The sequence below is a fragment of the Balaenoptera ricei genome, chromosome 1, assembly GCF_028023285.1.
Source record: "Balaenoptera ricei isolate mBalRic1 chromosome 1, mBalRic1.hap2, whole genome shotgun sequence".
Lineage (NCBI taxonomy): Eukaryota > Metazoa > Chordata > Mammalia > Artiodactyla > Balaenopteridae > Balaenoptera > Balaenoptera ricei.
In genome coordinates, this window is record NC_082639.1 from 108,919,016 (window position 1) to 108,935,971 (window position 16,956).

General features: G+C 43.8%; 1 protein-coding gene across 1 annotated transcript; it reads right to left on the bottom strand.

Annotated features, from left to right (window-relative positions):
• Positions 1-941: 941 nt before the first annotated feature.
• Positions 942-7,834, bottom strand: ENSA (endosulfine alpha). Its single transcript, XM_059930353.1, has 4 exons — positions 7,640-7,834; positions 5,478-5,603; positions 3,986-4,152; positions 942-1,211 (listed from the first exon to the last, which is right to left on the bottom strand). Exons 1-4 carry the CDS (start codon positions 7,694-7,696, stop codon positions 1,196-1,198), a joined length of 366 nt encoding a protein of 121 aa, XP_059786336.1. The 5' UTR covers positions 7,697-7,834; the 3' UTR covers positions 942-1,195.
• Positions 7,835-16,956: the final 9,122 nt, after the last annotated feature.

Genomic DNA, 16,956 nt, shown 5'->3' on the forward strand with positions numbered 1-16,956 from the left:
CCACTAGCAGAAAGGCTTGAGTTCCTTTTAGCTTACTACTAGAGGTCACATTTCTCCTTCACAGACATGAGAGCTTGTGAAGGAATGGAAGACTGAAAGGGAAAAGGAAGAGCAGGCTTCCTTTTTTGCTTAGCCTGGACTGAGCTTTAGGTGTCAATAAACCATTTAGATCAAATACCGCAAACCCCTTATTCTGTGAGTCAAAACCTGAGGTGGCTGCGTCTTCTGCATTAGCTATAGAAACAGTAGCTTGGACAGGAGTCAGGAAAAGTCCTAGTCTATATGCCAACGTCCCTGCTCCCTCTCCATAAATTAGGGAAACGGGGAACCCAGACACATCCCACATGCAGGGCCCCTGTTCCTTAGAAACTTAGGTCCCCACATTGGCTTCTCCCCTTGAATGGTGTCTTCAGTCTTGTTTTCTTCCCTTTCCCCAAACCCCAATAAAACACACCAACTGCTTCAGAGTATTTCTGGGTTGGGTTTTTTTTTTGTGGGTCTTCTTTTGTTTTTTATTTCAAACTGAAAAAGTCCCCTGGGCTCTATGGGGCTCCCCACGCTCATAGCCCCCTTCTCCCATGCTCACTGCCCTTCTTCCCACAACAAATCTATTTCAAGGACAGCACTTTTTTTTTTTTTTTATGAACAACTGAGTTCTCAGCTTGCTCTGCAGAACCAGAGGAGCTGTCTGCATCTTTCATATTTAGACGGTCAGTTTCTTTTATCTCACACCAGGTCCCCAGCCACATCCAAGCAAACAAGGCATTCTTCTACAGAGCTGAATTAGAGCCTCTCATCTTTTGTCCATTTTACTTCCTCCTCCTCACACCCACCCCACACCAGCCACATGGTTAAGGAGGATAGTCAAGAATGTTTTTATCAACTCCAAGCCCTAAATCATATTCCCCCAAATCTCCCACTCCACCCTCCCAACCCCCCACCCCACCCCCAGGATTTCACTGAGATGTCTCCCAACAATTATTTGGAAAAAAAGGGAAAACAAAAAAGGTTCAAGGTCTTGGTGCTCAGCCCAAGGGGCTCCATGCGCTGGGACACCGACGGGCAGGGGCTTCTGCCTCTCCGGCCCGCGCCCGAGCCACCTCCTGACCCCCGGCTGCCAAAGCAGGGAGGGGCAGGAGCCAGCACAGGACCCAGGGGGGCAGCGTCTCAGGATCTGGCGGAGCCCCGGGCAGCATCATTCAACTTGGCCACTGTGGACGAACACAGAAGAAAAAGAAAACACTGTCAAGCAGTAAGGGAAAGAACCCTAAGTTCCACCCCAGTCTCTACCCCATCACTCTTCCACACTTAACAATCATTAGGGCTACCTGGCACATGTCTCAATCCTATCCAGCGAGTTTGTTTAAAAAAAAAAAAAAAAAAAAAAAAAAGAATTTCAGTCTTTTCCTGTTTTCAAAACAAAATGTTCTCTGTCTTTTTGGAGATACCCATGAAAACAAAAACAGAAAAAAAAATTCTTTAGACAAGATCAAAACAACTGGAGGTTTTCAGGGGTCTAAGCTGCCTGGATCAGAGCAGGCTTGGTTTCAGAGGCACGGCCAGAGCCACCTGCAGCAGCGGAGACGGACGGGGGCACACAGCGATGAGGCGGTAACTGCACGGAGGTCAGGGCCAGACAACACACATGTTGTTTTGAGTGGACTTAGTAATCTAGGTTTAATCAAAGCAATTTGGATTTGGATTTTGAAATGACCCTTCTTTGCCATGGAAGCTATGTACTTCACGCTGTGGAAACAGGTGGCGTATACAGAACGTAGCTTGCTTCTTTGTTTTCTTAGCCTTGAAGATGACCAGGTGGAGACAGAGACCAACAGTTTTTCTGATTTCCCTATTTCTTCTATTCCTTCCTAAAAACCAGACTCACTGTGGCCTCAGTCTTGAGGAGTCATACTGACCGATAGAGAAAGCAGCTCAGACAGAAAAGAAAAGAATACAAAATTTGAGAAGATCGGAGATGAAGAAAACGTACAAAATTATATATATATTTATATATATAATAACATGACATATCTATGTACAACATGTCTGGGACAGTTGAGGAAACTATACAAGGATGTTCAGCATTTTCCCCTTCCCACATGGACTTTAGACTAAGGAAGACAGCATGAGGAAATGGAGCAAGAAACACAAAAATTATATACAATTACAAGTGACAGCCAAGGAGTTTGGGGGCCAGGGAATCACAGGATCCTGCTCTCCCCATTCCCTCCTCACCAACTTTTTCCTATCCAATCTGAATGATGGCCTGAAAAGTGAATGGCTGGTCAGGAAAGCAGCAGAGACACACCCCAACCCCCCCACCCCCACCCCCACGTGCATTAGCAAGTTCATCAGTCGTTCTCATCAGGCCAGATGTGTGGTACATCAGAACTGGTGAGCTGAGAGGGCAAGAGGATTATAGAATCTTCCCCTCCTGAACAGCTAGTTCTCACCCTGCCCTCTCTGTGATAACTAGCAGGCTGCATTCAGTAACATTCAGGCCAAGCTAGTGATAACTAGATGGACGATGCTGGCCACCTGCAGCCCCTTTCCTCCACCTGGTTCACGATCAGCGTTGCTACTTCTCAGAGCACAGGAGCTGGGTTACTGAGCTCTAGGAAGGCAGAGATTTCTCAGTGCTCCTTCTCTTTCTCCCTAACCACCTTCCCCAGCTTCCTCCAAGGTGATTCATCTCCTGAGAACCTGCTGCTCCAGCCCTGCAGTGGCACTAAGCCCCGGAGGCTCGCTCAGTTCATCCCTTTTCTTCTTGTCTCCCTAACAATACACCTGGCAGCTGATAACATCTGAAATATGGGACTCCAAATGTGCATGACTGGGCATGTTTCTTCAGGCCCACAGCCTGGCTGCCAGAGCAGCTTTTTAGCAGCAAGGGCCCAGATTGTACGAAAGCAGGTGAGGGCAGAGGCAAGAGCTTTCATGGCTAGCTTCTTAGAATTTTTTTTCTTGACCCTCAAGACCATGATACTTATGAGGCCCTCTTGCCTGAATTTATAACCCCCAAACCTCAACTTCTCTCCCCATGTAGGCTTCAAATAGTTCCCCTCTGTAGGCTCACCTATGGGCCTTCCTCACTTTTGGCTTTACAATGAACAGCACAGTTTTTTTCAGGATTTTAGAATCAGAATCAATCTTATCTATATTCAGCTGTTTTACAGATGAGGAAATAGAAATCCAGAGAGGTTAAATGACTTGACCAAGGTTACACGTCAATTCTGCCTAGACTGAGTGGAACTAGAACCCAGATATCTTGACTCTTAACCCAGTGTTCTTTCCACTATCCCATGATACTTTCAAAAAGCAACATGCTGGGAGAGAGAGAGAGAAGGTGCCCATTTTACGTGAATTATATCCTCCAATCTTTACATTATTTAAGAACCAGGGCAAACTGTAAAAGACACTGACTGAGTAAAGGAGGTTAAGTGGGCATTATAGTTTTAGGCAAGCAAATCAGTTTTTCTTTTTGAGGCTTCTCTAAACCTGCCATAATGGAAACATGAAGCAGTAGCAGCCCAAGGGACAAAACACTTAAAGCACAGAAAACAGATCCCATTCAACCTACCTTTCCCAACCATGTCAGGTTAGCCTTGGGATGTTAAACCTGTCATATTATTCCCAAGGCCTAGCCTAACCAATTTTGGGATATTCTCTTCCAAAAGGAGAAGTCACATCTCCCCAGTTTCTTGTACAAAAGAAAAAGAGAGTTTGCAGCATTATCCAATCCTAGTCTCCTATTTCTGAGCCCCTACCTGGGCTACATGAGGGTGTGGAAATATCAATTTATCCAAAGAAATGAACTCAGAGCCTCTCTTCAGCCCGCATTACCTTCTCAGCAGCCCCCAGGAGAATCACAGTCATTTCTGGCTAGCAAGCTGAGAAGATATAACTAGGTGCCCATTCCATCCCTGCCTATGATATACAAAAGTCCAGTGGGTGAGGAAGGGGAGCAGAAGGGGGCCCTGGTTACCCCGCAAGCTTGCTGGTGACGAGTGAGGACTTTCTCTGGGGCAGATCCTGTGGGGTGGGGATGTGGTCACCAGTCACCAGGTTCTTGTCTGGTCCTGCACTTGGCAGCTGCTTATTCTTCATCTTGGCTTTGGCCATGTTGTAGTCTCCTGAGTCAAAGTACTTTTGCTAAGAGAAAAGAGGGAGGTTTAGGTGAGTGAGGAGCTCTGGTCTTCCTCAAAAACAAGGAGACTCACATCCACTATAAACCTTCATCCACGCTCAGATCTTTCAAGTCTCTTTTGGATTAGTCTCTTGCATACAGAGCTTAGCATTAATTACATTTACTTATGTCTTCTCCCCAGTGTGTTCTGACTTTTTCAGGTATGGAAGCAGTTTCCCAGCTAGGGTGTGTTATTTTTGGAGTTAAGAGATAGCTCCTACATCCTCTGTACCCATATCTTTTGTAGCCCCATGAGTACAGGATGGTTCAACCAAATTACTGACTTTATTCACTAAGGCTTATGAGGACCTATTAGCCTCCAATGGGCTTGGTGCTGGGGGAACAGAAATGAATGAGATACACAGAAGGGTCGATCTGGGGCTATCAGCAGGAGATCAACCTCAAGCTAACAACCTCAAAATTAAAAATTATTCTCTCAGACTATAAATAGAAACTGGGTTTGTTCATGAGAATAATGTACTTTCCTCTGACTGCAAGCACTCCCACACATGTTCCATGGCTCTGACAGCCTGCCCACACCTGCCTTGCTTACAGCAAGGTAAACTGCAAATCAGCATCACATCATCATCTGTGACTAAGACTCAGTAACCGGGATTCTCCACAGGGATCTGCTTCCCTCTCCATTTCATCCACATAGAGAAACACATTCCAGGTTAATGACATACAATCCCTCAGTCGGCTTTTGGTACCTCTGAGGACTGAGAAACCTTATCAGGAGCTAGATGGCTATGAAGGTAAGACTCTGCCTTGGGAGGAGGACCACCATTCTGGACAGGAAAAATAAGTCTCTTCAGGGAGCATAGTTAATAGTTGGTGCTAACTTCAAGGGTCTAAAGACATCTACTATTCATTTCAAGTTGAGGAAATCTGTAGGACAGATGGGCTGATCTTTTTCTGAAATAACACACCCCAAAATTTAGCTCTAATCCTAAATGTGCAATCCTAAAACTCCCACCATCCAAACCAGGCAAATGTCTGGAGGCTGTCAGCATTCCAGACTCTAACATCCTTCCCTCACCTCACTCCCCCCAACCCCATGCCCAAATGTCCCTACATTAAGCCTGAATATCCTACGTGGGAAATCAGAAGATAACTGATACCATTTCAGGGATTTACAATATTTGCCTTTCTTTATACAAGTTTCTAATTTTTCTCTGCTACTGCCCCACAACAAAACCTTCATATCGGTGTTCAGTAGAACTTCCACAGATCTCATCCCTAAGGCCCCCTTTGGCTCCGAAATAAGAGGGTAAGAGATTGTGCCCCATACCCCTTTCTGGAGTCTCTTCATGAGGAAGTCGGAGCCTCCAGGCTTTTGTCCTAGGCTTGGATATTTGGCCTTTAGCTTTGCCTCCTCGGCTCTCTCAGGGAGCATACCTTCTTTCTCCTGTGTGTCCTGGAGGAAACAAATGGGCCAACAAAATTAAACACTAAGAAGCAACTGCTTCTAATATCTGATAACTTTTATACTATTACCTTTTCCTGGAGGTCTACCCATTAGTAAACATGCTATTTCCACTCTGTTCTTTTTTTTTAAATCTTTTTATTTATTTATTTATTTATTTATATTTTTAGCTGCACTGGATCTTCGTTGCTGTGCACGGGCTTTCTCTAGTTGCGTCGAGCAGGGGCTACTGTTCGTTGCGGTGCGCAGGCTTCTCATTGCGGTGGCTTCTCTTGTTGTGGAGCACCGGCTCTAGGCACATGGGCTTCAGTAGTTGCAGCACGCAGGCTCAGTAGTTGTGGCTCACGGGCTCTAGAGCGCAGGCTCAGTAGTTGTGGCACACAGGCTTAATTGCTCCGTGGCATGTGGGATCCTCCCGGACCAGGGCTCAAACCCATGTCCCCTGCACTGGCAGGCGGATTCTTAACCACTGCGCCACTAGGGAAGCACTCTGTTCTTAAATAAAGCTAGACCTTTGTTCAAATCCCTAAAGCTCAAGATGACTGTATGGTGAGAAGAAAAGATAAGTTGCTTCTCACACGAAACCCAGGGAACCACCCCAGTGACCTGTGAGTGACCTATACCTAAACCTAAACACAGTACTTCACTCAAAGAGCAAGTGATATCTCACTCAGAACAGAAGCTAGGAAAGACAGAGAAAAGAGCTAGCAGGGCTTCTGGTGATACAAAATTAGTAGGAAAGCTCCCTAGCTGTCCCTAAAATGCAGTACAGGTCAAATGGGAAATCAAGGGGTAACTGCTGAGATGTTCCCTCCTAAGCTAGTCAGCAGATAAGTCTCTCTACGGAGGAGGCCAGCTATGTAGCCATCTCCAGACACCGCCACCTTAGTAATGGGACAGCATTGCTTCCATAAACACTGTAGTTGGAAGGTGACAGGTAAACAGAGATTAAAATGACACTTTTTAACCTCAAGAAAATTAAGGTACAGTAGGTTCACTAGTATTTACCTACCAGCTTTGCCAAAAAATCAACACCTTCCCTAGTGACGGAAGTTTGGGGAACATGCCAAGAGCTCAATTAGCTTGCGGGGGGCTCTTGCTGTTACTCTCTGCTTGCTTTTTGTAGGCCCTGCTGCCCTTTTCTTTACTGACTTTTTAAAAAAGGACATGAAGCCAATTTGTGGTTCTTTTTAGTGGAATTACATTCCCTTCCCTTGAAAACCTGGCACAGACATAACACCAGGTGTATTTCACGAACCCGAATCCAGTACTAAATGTTATAAGTCAAATACAAACCCCTAAAGAGGGTGGCGTGTTTTCATCACAGAATTGCGGGTTAACTAAGTCCCACTACCTTGGAAGTCTGGGGGGAATATGGTGGCGTCTTTCTTGTCACGACTCTGTCGGCGTCTTTTCTAGGTTTAACCTCCATTATTCTGTTTGGAACTCTAGTCCTCTTCAATTTTGTAAGGTCCTCTTTGAAGGTAGGCAACAGACCATCTCCAGCGGTCAAAACAGGTCTCTTTGAGAAAGTTGCCGCCTTTAACTAGCCATGATAATAATTACTCTTCTCCCTTCCCCCAGTGCTGGTCCTTTTTAAACGTCTTTACCTCGACTTGTATCTTTCTGGGGATTTAGAATGCGAGCCCCAAGCCTAGTTGTTGGGTCATCTTACCCCTACTAACCAATAACACACATCTCGTCCCGGGACCACCAACCCCCTTTCATTCACCCAGTCTTTCTAAACACCCGCCCCGCGCCCAGGCTCGGCCAATTATAGCACAGCTTCAATGAGTTGAGCGGTAGGTCTACTGGCCAATCAAGAAGAGTACCGCACTGATTGACAATCCACCCAACTAACCAGCGCCAAAGCAGCAAGCCGTATTGAAGCTCACCCTGCATGACGCGAGAAGTGGCCAACCCCTGCAGAGCCCGAGACCATGGCGACCAATCCGCGCTGGTGGCAGACCGTCTCCCGCCCCATCACGGTCGCCCCCAGCTCGCCCACCGCACCCCCTCCATTTCACCTGCTTCTCCTCGCCAGTCTCCTCCGCAGGGTTCTCCTCCTCTTGTTTCTGGGACATGGCGGGACCGGGACTGTGGAGTGTAGGGGACCCAGGAAGTCACCCGGAGAAGGGAAGGGGGAGGGGAAACGGGACAACCTGAGCTGCTTCTTCGGCTCCTGTCACTAGGGTTGCTCAGTCAAAATGGCGGCTCTTGCCTGTGACGTTGCGGCCGCCCCTTCCTATGGGAGCCAATGGGAGCGGGGTAGATAGCGCAATGACGTAACGACCTACCAATAGTTGCTGGCTAAATGTGGGTTCTATGGAGGCGACGGGCAAGCTGGAAGGCCAACCTGGAAAGAGAGTGACCCACAAGGACCAATTGGAAGGGCGCGGGGGATGTGAGGGGGTGGTGCTGGTAGCTCTGGCATTTTTGCTCCTTTGATGGGGTCAGACTTTCTTCGGCTCCACCGCCCCGCGACCAGGAGGCTTTGCTGAGCTTCAAATTGGAGAGCGAAATGATGGAAACCTTTTATTTCCAGGTGAAGAGGATTAAGCTTTGCGCAGTGTTAGCAGAAAATTATCAATCACCAGAAAATAATTAAGAGGTCAGAGTGGACTTTAACGTGGTACTCCACACTATTCCAGTGTGTCACTTGGGGTGTGGAATGGAGAGACTGAGTCGTCTTGTGGAACACAAATGGCTTACGTTTCATGATTTAACTCCTATGTACAGTTTTTTACTTGTTCACAGTCATCCCATGGAGACTTGAGCTCCTTGAAACAGTACAGGTCTAGGTACCTGGTAAACATTTAGTAAATACTTGCTAACGTATCTGAGTCACAGTTCAACAATATTTTTTTGAGCGTCTATTTGAAGACGGTACTGTTTTAGTTTTACAGGGGATACATATGTAGTAAGGCAGTCTCTGCCATAGAAAGTTTAGTGGGCTTGTAAAGTTTAGTGGGCTTGTGGGAGGGTTTTCACAGTGTGCCAGGTGTACCTTAAATCCTCAAGATTAAATAGACACGTCTTCCTAGAGTGTTAGTCAAAAAGCACGACATTTTTATATTAAGACAGTCTAATACTAATAACACTGAAAAATTCATATTAAATTTTAATTTTCCAGGCAGCCTGTTGTGACAGATAGCCTTGGGGCTGTTCATTTTCCTGTATAATTAGGTACACTTCTAATGGAAAAGTTTGAGAAGCATAGAATACACAGATTATCATCACACAAATCTGGTCAGCATTGAAGTAAAAGTATTAATAAAGTGGTATAGGGGTTCAAAGGAAGGTTCATATTCAGTTTAGGGTCCCCCCCACAAAAAAAAGACTTTGTGATGGAAGTGGGTATTTGAAATCAGCTTTAAATAATTTAGGAGTTTGCCAGGTAAAGGTGAAGGAAGGGTATTCTAGGTGATGGGGTCAGCATGAAGGCTAGAAAAATAGAACTGAGTCCAGAACATGGAGGACTCTGAATGCCAGGATAAGGAACTAGTGAATAATTTAGTTATCCAGGGGAGACATTTAAGGGTTTTAGGCCAGAGAGTGGCAGATCAGAACTGTTCATTAGGAAGATTAATCTAGTGGTAATGAATAAAAATCATTCAGAATTCCAAGCAGAAAGATAGTGGGGGTGGACAGTCTAGCCAGGAGTCCACTGCAATACTCTGGGTAGGAGATAATTAGGATTTAAACTAGAAACATGATAGTTTAGAATGGAAAACAGTGAACCTAATTGAGAGAGGCTGTGGCAATGGAATCTACTAGATTAGCAGCTGATTGAATATAGGGAATGAGGAGACCATGTGCCTCAGTTGACTGTTTGTAGAAACAAATCCAAGAAGAGGAGTCGATTTGGAAATGGAATTGGAAGCAGACAGAAAATGAGGTGTTCAGTTTTGAAATCATTGACTTTTTAAAAGCCAATGAGCCATTTGGTGGAGATATCCAGGCGATGAAGACTTAGGATAAATGTCCTCTGAGATCTCCATAGCTGAAATTTTAGCGTTCTAGGAAATATAGATCTGGAGTTTGGAATAAAAGTAGTAGCCAAATATGAATGAAATTTGGACTTCTTCACATAACTATAAGTAAAGTTGTGGAATTAGATGGGATCAACAAAGGAGAAAGTAGAAAAAAAAAGAAGTCCCAAGACAGAAACCTGGGGAAAAGTTGGCAAGGGACACAGAGACAAATGATCAGAGTGGTAAGAAGAGAGAAGTAACAGAGAAGTTAAAGTTGAAGGGGACAAAAGCTAATTGCAAGTGGTTAAAGAGTGAAGAGGTGGTAGCAATATTTAACAATAAAGCAAAGAAAGGAATGAGGACAATGAACTGAAGAGGAAGCAGCAGAGGACTTTTCTTTTTTTGGAGAGTAGGCAAGATTTAAGCAAGTTTTAGAAAAGGAGAAGGGCTAATTGAGAGAAAAACTAAAAATATAATTAACTACTTTAAAGAGAAAATAAATAATTACAGTCTCATAGAAAACAAACTTACGGTTACCAAAGAGGAAAGAGCGGGGAGGGATAAATTAGGAGTTTGGGACTAACATATACACACTACTATGTACAAAATAGATAACCAACAAGGACCTACTGTATAGCACAGGGAACTATACTCAATAGTTTGTAATAACCTATAAGGGAAAAGAATCTGAAAAAGAATATATATATATATATATATACACACACACACACACACACATGCATAACTGAATCACTCTGCTGTATACCTGAAACAAACACAACATGGTAAATCAACTATACTTCAATTAAAAAAAAAGTTAAAGTCTCAGAGGAGATCATTAGATCAGGAGGGAGAGAGGCACACAGGTCGGCTTTGGCCACTGAAAAGGAAGAATGGGAAGGGAAAATGTACAGAGAGATTTTGAGGTGGCTAAACATTTAGAGAAGTCATATTGAATGGACTTGCTTTTCTGAGGTTAATCTTTTGAGAATAAAAAGGATGATGGGTGGGATAGAGGATCTAGGAAAAATGGGGTAGAAACTGTGCTATAGAAAATGGCAATGATGCAAAACAGCAAGAAAGATCTACCTGAGATTAGATAAGAGTGAATGTGTAGGGCTTCCCTGGTGGCGCAGTGGTTAAGAATTCGCCTGCCAATGCAGGGAACACGGGTTCGAGCCCTGGTCTGGGAAGATCCCACATGCCGCGGAGCAATTAATCCGTGCACCACAACTACTGAGCCTGTGTTCTAGAGCCTGTGAGCCACAACTACTGAGCCCGTGCTCCACAACGAGAAGCCACTGCTCGCTGCAACTAGAGAAAGCCCACGCACAGCAATGAAGACCCAATGCAGCCAAAAATAAATAAATATTTTTAAAAAAAAGAAAAAAAAAAGAGTGAATGTGTAGTAGTCCTAATCAGCATGGCTTTGTGACTTTGGTCAGTAACTCCTAGCTGCCTTGGGATGGAGAAAACAGACAGCCTGAGTTAATTAACCAGGACAAAGGACTGGTAAAGAAGGAACAGTGGAGGGAGGACAATGAGGAAGTCTAGAATGGTTTGCCAGTTTGTTGAAATAGCTGACTGTGGCATCTAGGCTCTTTAGGAAAGACAGAATGAGATTGATGAACTGGGAGGAGTAGAAAAGAGTTGAAGAACTGGTTATGAGACAGATGAAGCTCAGATTTGGTGGGAATGACTGAGAGGCAGATGAATAGGAAGTTGCAGTGCGAGGGAAATTTCAGTTTGTATCTGGGAAGGTGGAGACATTGTAGGTTATGATGAGCTCTAGCCTATAATAATTATAATTGGTGCCAGATATGGCTATAGTAGTCACTGTTGATACAATCAAGCAAATGTGAAGTCACAAAATTTGAAGTTCCAGAGCATGATAGGGAAGGTGGTTAGGACAGGGTGTCTGCGACCCATATGTTGGAATGAGCTATAGGTCACCAACACGTGTATTTAAGTATATAAGGTACCACACTGTGTGGAAGTAACTATAATATTAGGTAATGTATGACACTTACCAAATGAGTTGTATTTGTAAGTGTTTCAAAGATCATTTCTGGCTGAGCTGGTCAAGGAATGTTTTAGATGTTAGAGAACCTAAACTGGGACTATGAAGATGAATAGGAAAGTTGGAGATTAGCAGGAGGGGGGAGGAAAGGAAGACAATTTAGAGGACCACCCTATCTTATAAAAGTTTAGAGGGTGACTGACCCCTGACTGAGGAGAAAGTATCTATAGCAAGTGAGCTTCTACAGGGAGTGAGATCCTACTAGCCCAGCAAGACTCCTCTTTCATCCAACAAATTTCATTGAGCACTCATTACGTGTTATGTATTGTGCTGGGCATGTTACCAAACAAAACTTGGGTCTGCTGTGCTTGGGATGCACAGCAAAGCCTATATACTGACACTGGGTTGTGATGAAGAAAAGTACAGTGTTTATTGCAGGGCACCACACAGGAGAATGGGTAGTTAGTGTTCAAAGGACCCAAACCTCCCTACCCCCCATGGCTTTCAGAGAAGAGTTTTAATGCCAGTGTGAGGGAGAGGGTCATAGGGTGTGTGATCAGTTCCTACACAATTCTCTAATTGGTGATGGTGAGGTAACAGGATGATGTTTTGTGAATCTCAGTCATCAACCTTCTGGTTCCAACTGGTCTGGGGTCTGTGTGCTGGTGGTCAGCATGAAGTTAACTTTCTCTGCCTGGTGGGGATTTTAGTATCTGAAAAAGAACTCAAGGATATGGCTCATGATATTATCTACAGCCCTTGAGGAGGAACTAAAGGTCCTTGACTTTATTTTATGGCTAAACTATTATTATTTTGTCTTGCTCGACTGATTTCCTTTGTTTCTGCATTTCTCACTTTTCTTGATTAAATTTGCTCTTTGGAACTTGGGGAAGGCCTAGGAGGCTAAAGCTTTTCTATAAACAAGAGGTGAGGGACACAGTGGGATCTGTCCCTGAGAAGGCCCTGCAAGTTCCTGCTCAATTTCAGGCACCATGGATGGATGCAAAGATAAAGGTCAGTCCCTGCCTTCAAGTTGTTCACAGATGAGTAAGAAGATAAGAGATGAAGACGGTTTACACTGGCGAAGACTATTAAAAGCAGCTTCTTGGAGGAGATGACATTTAAGGAAGTATAGGAATACTCAAGGTAAAAAAAAAGGGAGTGTGGAGAAGCCATTTTCAAGCAGAAGGAGCCTCATGTGAAAAGACATAGAGCCATAAGAAACTCCATGTTCTGGATCCTTGGTTCTCAGACTCGGTTGATTAGAAGTTCCCAGGGAACTTCTTAAAAAAACGGATTTCCTCAGCCCTCTTTCACCCCAGTTGAATCAGCATCTCTGGGCTGGGGCCTGGAAATCTATACTTTTAAAAAGCTCCCTAAGGAGAAACTGCAAATAAGGCTGATTTGGAACCCCTGTGGAGCAGCAAGACATGACACTGTTCAGGTTGCTAGGGTCCTGGGGAGACTTGTAAGTCATGCTAAAGTGTTGGGGTTTCATGAAGACAAAGGGGGAACCTCTGATTTCAAGCAGGGAAATGGTATTGTTAGACTTGGGATTTGGAAAAATATAACTGTGGTAGTGTTGCAGCAAGAAGAGAAATGAGACTTTTCTGATAAACAAAGAAAACAAGAGGGGACTTCCCGGGACTTCCCTGGTGGCACAGTGGTTAAGACTACATGCTCCCAATGCAGGGGGCCTGGGTTCAATCCCTGGTCAGGGAACTAGATCCCACATGCATGCTGCAACTAAGAGTTCGCATGCCACAACTAAGGAGCCCACGTGCTGCAACTAAGAAGCCCATGGCCGCAACTAAGGAGCCCACCTGCTGCAACTAAAAAGCCCACGTGCTGCAACTAAGGAACCCTTGAACTGCAACTAGGGAGCCCACCTGCCACAACTAAGGAGCTGGTGAGCCACAGCTAAGGAGCCTGCCTGCCACAACTAAGACCCAGCACAACCAAATAAATAAATAAATAAATAAAATATTAAAAAAAAAAAAAAAAGAGGGGACTTCCCTGGTGGTCCAGTGGTTGAGAATCTGCCTTCCAATGCAGGGGACACGAGTTCGATCCCTGGCCTGGGAACTAAGATCCCACATGCCGCGGAGCAACTAGGCCCGTGTGCCGCAACTACTGAGCCTGCTCGTTCTGGAGCCCGCGTGCCGCAACGAAGAGCCCGTGAGCCGTTAACTAAGACCCAATGCAGCCAGATTAATTAATTAATTAATTAAAAAAAAAAGAAAACAAGGGAACAGTGAACAGGCTAGAGAAGAAACAAACTGGCCCGAAAGAGTCAATCACTCCTAGTTTTATTTTAACTGTTACTAATCTATAGTGTCTGTAACTAGATTTGTACTTCATGAAGCTAACCTATCACTCCTTAACACTATGTGAATTACACCCTGCACTCCCCTGTAGCAAATCACCCCTTGTAGCATTTGCATTTCAGAAAGAAGGTTGCAGGCCGATAACCCAGAGACAAACGGACCCAATTACCTGGCTTGCCTGAGCCAGCTGTGACTGTTTTGAACTAACGCAGGAAGAAGAAGAATACAAGAGCTTCATTACTAGAGCCTTATCACCTACCATAGACTATGAGCCCTGGCTATATAACCTCTCTCTCAATTCCCCAGGGAGGGGGGCACAGTTCTTGAGGCGCTAGCCTGCTCTGTCTTTCCTTTGCATGGCAGAGGAATAAAGCCTTCAAAGCCTTATCCTTCAAAATCTCAGTCTCCGTATTTCTGTTCGGCATCGGTGCACAGAGAGCCAAGGTTTTTTGACAACAGTAGCCACGTGGAGATTGGACTGAAGTGGAGAGGGAGACTCCAGGATTGCAGTAATCCAGGCAAGACTTGAAAGGCCTGATCAAAGGCAGGGCCGTGTGAATGAAGAGAAGCTGAAGAGACAAATGATATTGGATGTAGGGAATGAAGGTGACAGAGAATTAAGGATGAATCCCAAATTCCTGAGTAAACGGTGGTGCCATTTACCAAAAAGCAAATACAGGGAGAAGAGCAGATTGGAGGGGGGAAAGTGAGGAGAGAAGAGGACCTGAACTTCTTGTTTATTCCTAGTCTGTTCGTCTTTTTTCTTGTTTATGTTTGAATTTTTCAGGGGAAGACCTAAATCTTTTCAGAGTATGAGAGATGAGGTATCTTGGAATAACACTGTAAAATTCATCAGTGCTTAAGCAAGATTCTACAGAAGAATGGAATATAAAAAGAATAGAAAAAGTGAAACTGGGGACTTCCCTGGTGGTCCACTGGATAAGACTCCGTGCTTCCAATTCAGGGGCACGGGTTCCATCCCTCGTCGATCCCTGCGGGGAACTAAGATCCCACATGCCCATGCCGCACAGCGTGGCCAGAAAACTGCAGAAATATCTGGGTTTAAGACACATGCCATTAGCACTCTCTGATGGGCCAGACTGAGAATACCAGGGAATTAACCAAGCTCAATCCTCTCCTTGTCTCTTTTAGAAATGTATACTCTTAGGGCTGGCCTTAAGTGTAGCCTAAGAAAAGTAGCTAAATGATCAGAATAACACAGTGTTAAAGATAATTTTCAAAAAAGTAAAATCATAACTCATACAAATGAGGGAACCAGTAAGATGTTAAACTGGTTCAAAAGAGAATCTGAAGACAGACGCATATATAGGCAATTAAGAATGCTGAAATTGCTAATAGATATAAAATTGGCCAATATCTACAGGGCATAAAATATTATGTTTGGAGTTATCTTTTTCACAGGGTGGAAATTGTATCTCACTGGCCAAAATTCATTTGTCTCTCTATGTATAAGAATCATTCGCACTGCCATCAGTTTTCTCAATTTACAAATTGTAAAATAGTTCAAAGACAATGAAAGCCATAGATCGATTATGCCAAAGACTCCTCTAGACAATACCCAATAATGTTTTTGCCCATTTCAAAGTTTTTAAAATGATTGTCCCCCTGAGAACAGAAAAGCCTCTCTTCTCATAAATATCTCACCTCTGCCGTACACTGCATTGAAGTGGAAGCAGCAGCAGGACAACAATTAGGAGAGATGACAGTGGTTTGGACTAGGAGGTAGTAGCTACAGAGAAGGTTGAAAATGGCTGGATGTGGAGTTTTGAAGGCACAACCAACAGAATTTGCTGTTATGAATCCAGGATAACTTCAAAGCTTTTGGCCTGAGCAGCTAGGTGAACGATGGCACCATTTACTAATAGGGGGAAATATGAAAGTAGGAGGTTTAGGAGAAGAAATATAGATTTTGTTTTGGACACATTATATTCTCTAAAGACATCATTTAAAATGTGGTATTTCTTTTTTTTTTAAGAGTTTTTTTTTTTTTAATATCCACATTGCTTTATTTATTTATTTTTTGACACACTGGTGAGGAGAGCACTTTTCTTTTGGAGGCATCACACGGAGTGTGGAACTTCCCCGACCAGGGATTGAACCCGTGCCCCGTGCAGTGGAAGCATGGAGTCTCAACCACTGGACCACCAGGGAAGTCCAAAAATGTGGTATTTCTATACAGTGTAATATTATTTGCCAGTAAAAATAAATGAAGCACTGATACATACTACAACATGGATGAACCTGGAAAACATTATGCTAAGTGAAAGAAGCAGTCACAAAAGAAACATATTGTGTGATTCCATTTATATGAAATGTCCAGAATAGGCAAATCTGCAGAGACAGAAAGTACATTAGGACGGAGGGAAATGGGGAATGACTGCTAATGGGTATGTGTTTTTTTCTAGGGTGATGACATGTTCTAAAATTGATTGTGGTGATAGCATGATGCTGTGAATATACTAAAAAACCATCAAATTATTCACTTTAAGTAGGTATGTTATATGGTATGTGCATTTTATATCAATAAAGCTGTTATAAAAATAGTTATCAAAATATGTAGTTATCAAAACATTATGAAGCTATTTTAATAAAGGATTTTAACCTGCTAAAAATAAAAGGAAAATTAAGTGGTCAAGGGTGCTAATCCTTCTCTGTTAACCACAGGAAACCTGCCTATTCAGACTGTCTATGTCAATGCACCATAACCAATGTAGAACAGTTTGCTAATAGCAAGCAAATAGCTTCTTGATTGCTGGGCTCCCATAAAGCAATCATTCTTAATGTGTGTGTGTGTGTGTGTGTGTGTGTGTGTGTGCGTGTGTGTGTGCATGTGTGTGTGTGCATGTGTGTGTGTGTGTGTGAAGGATTGGATTATGTTTAGCTTTAGTATACACAGCCACCAGTTTTCCGAAGTATGGAAAATCTGATCTTTGAGAGTCTAATACAAGCTGTTTCTTCTCTCCTCAAAGTGCATGTATACACACATGCATGCATGCAAAAAT

Excerpts from the sequence above, each read along its gene's own strand:
- ENSA (XM_059930353.1), bottom strand. The coding sequence starts at position 7,696 with ATGTCCCAGAAACAAGAGGAGGAGAACCCTGCGGAGGAGACTGGCGAG. Across the intron at positions 5,604-7,639 it reads AGACTGGCGAGGAGAAGCAG|GACACACAGGAGAAAGAAGG; the intron begins GTGAAATGGAGG and ends TGTTTCCTCCAG. Across the intron at positions 4,153-5,477 it reads TGAAGAGACTCCAGAAAGGG|CAAAAGTACTTTGACTCAGG; the intron begins GTATGGGGCACA and ends CTTTTCTCTTAG.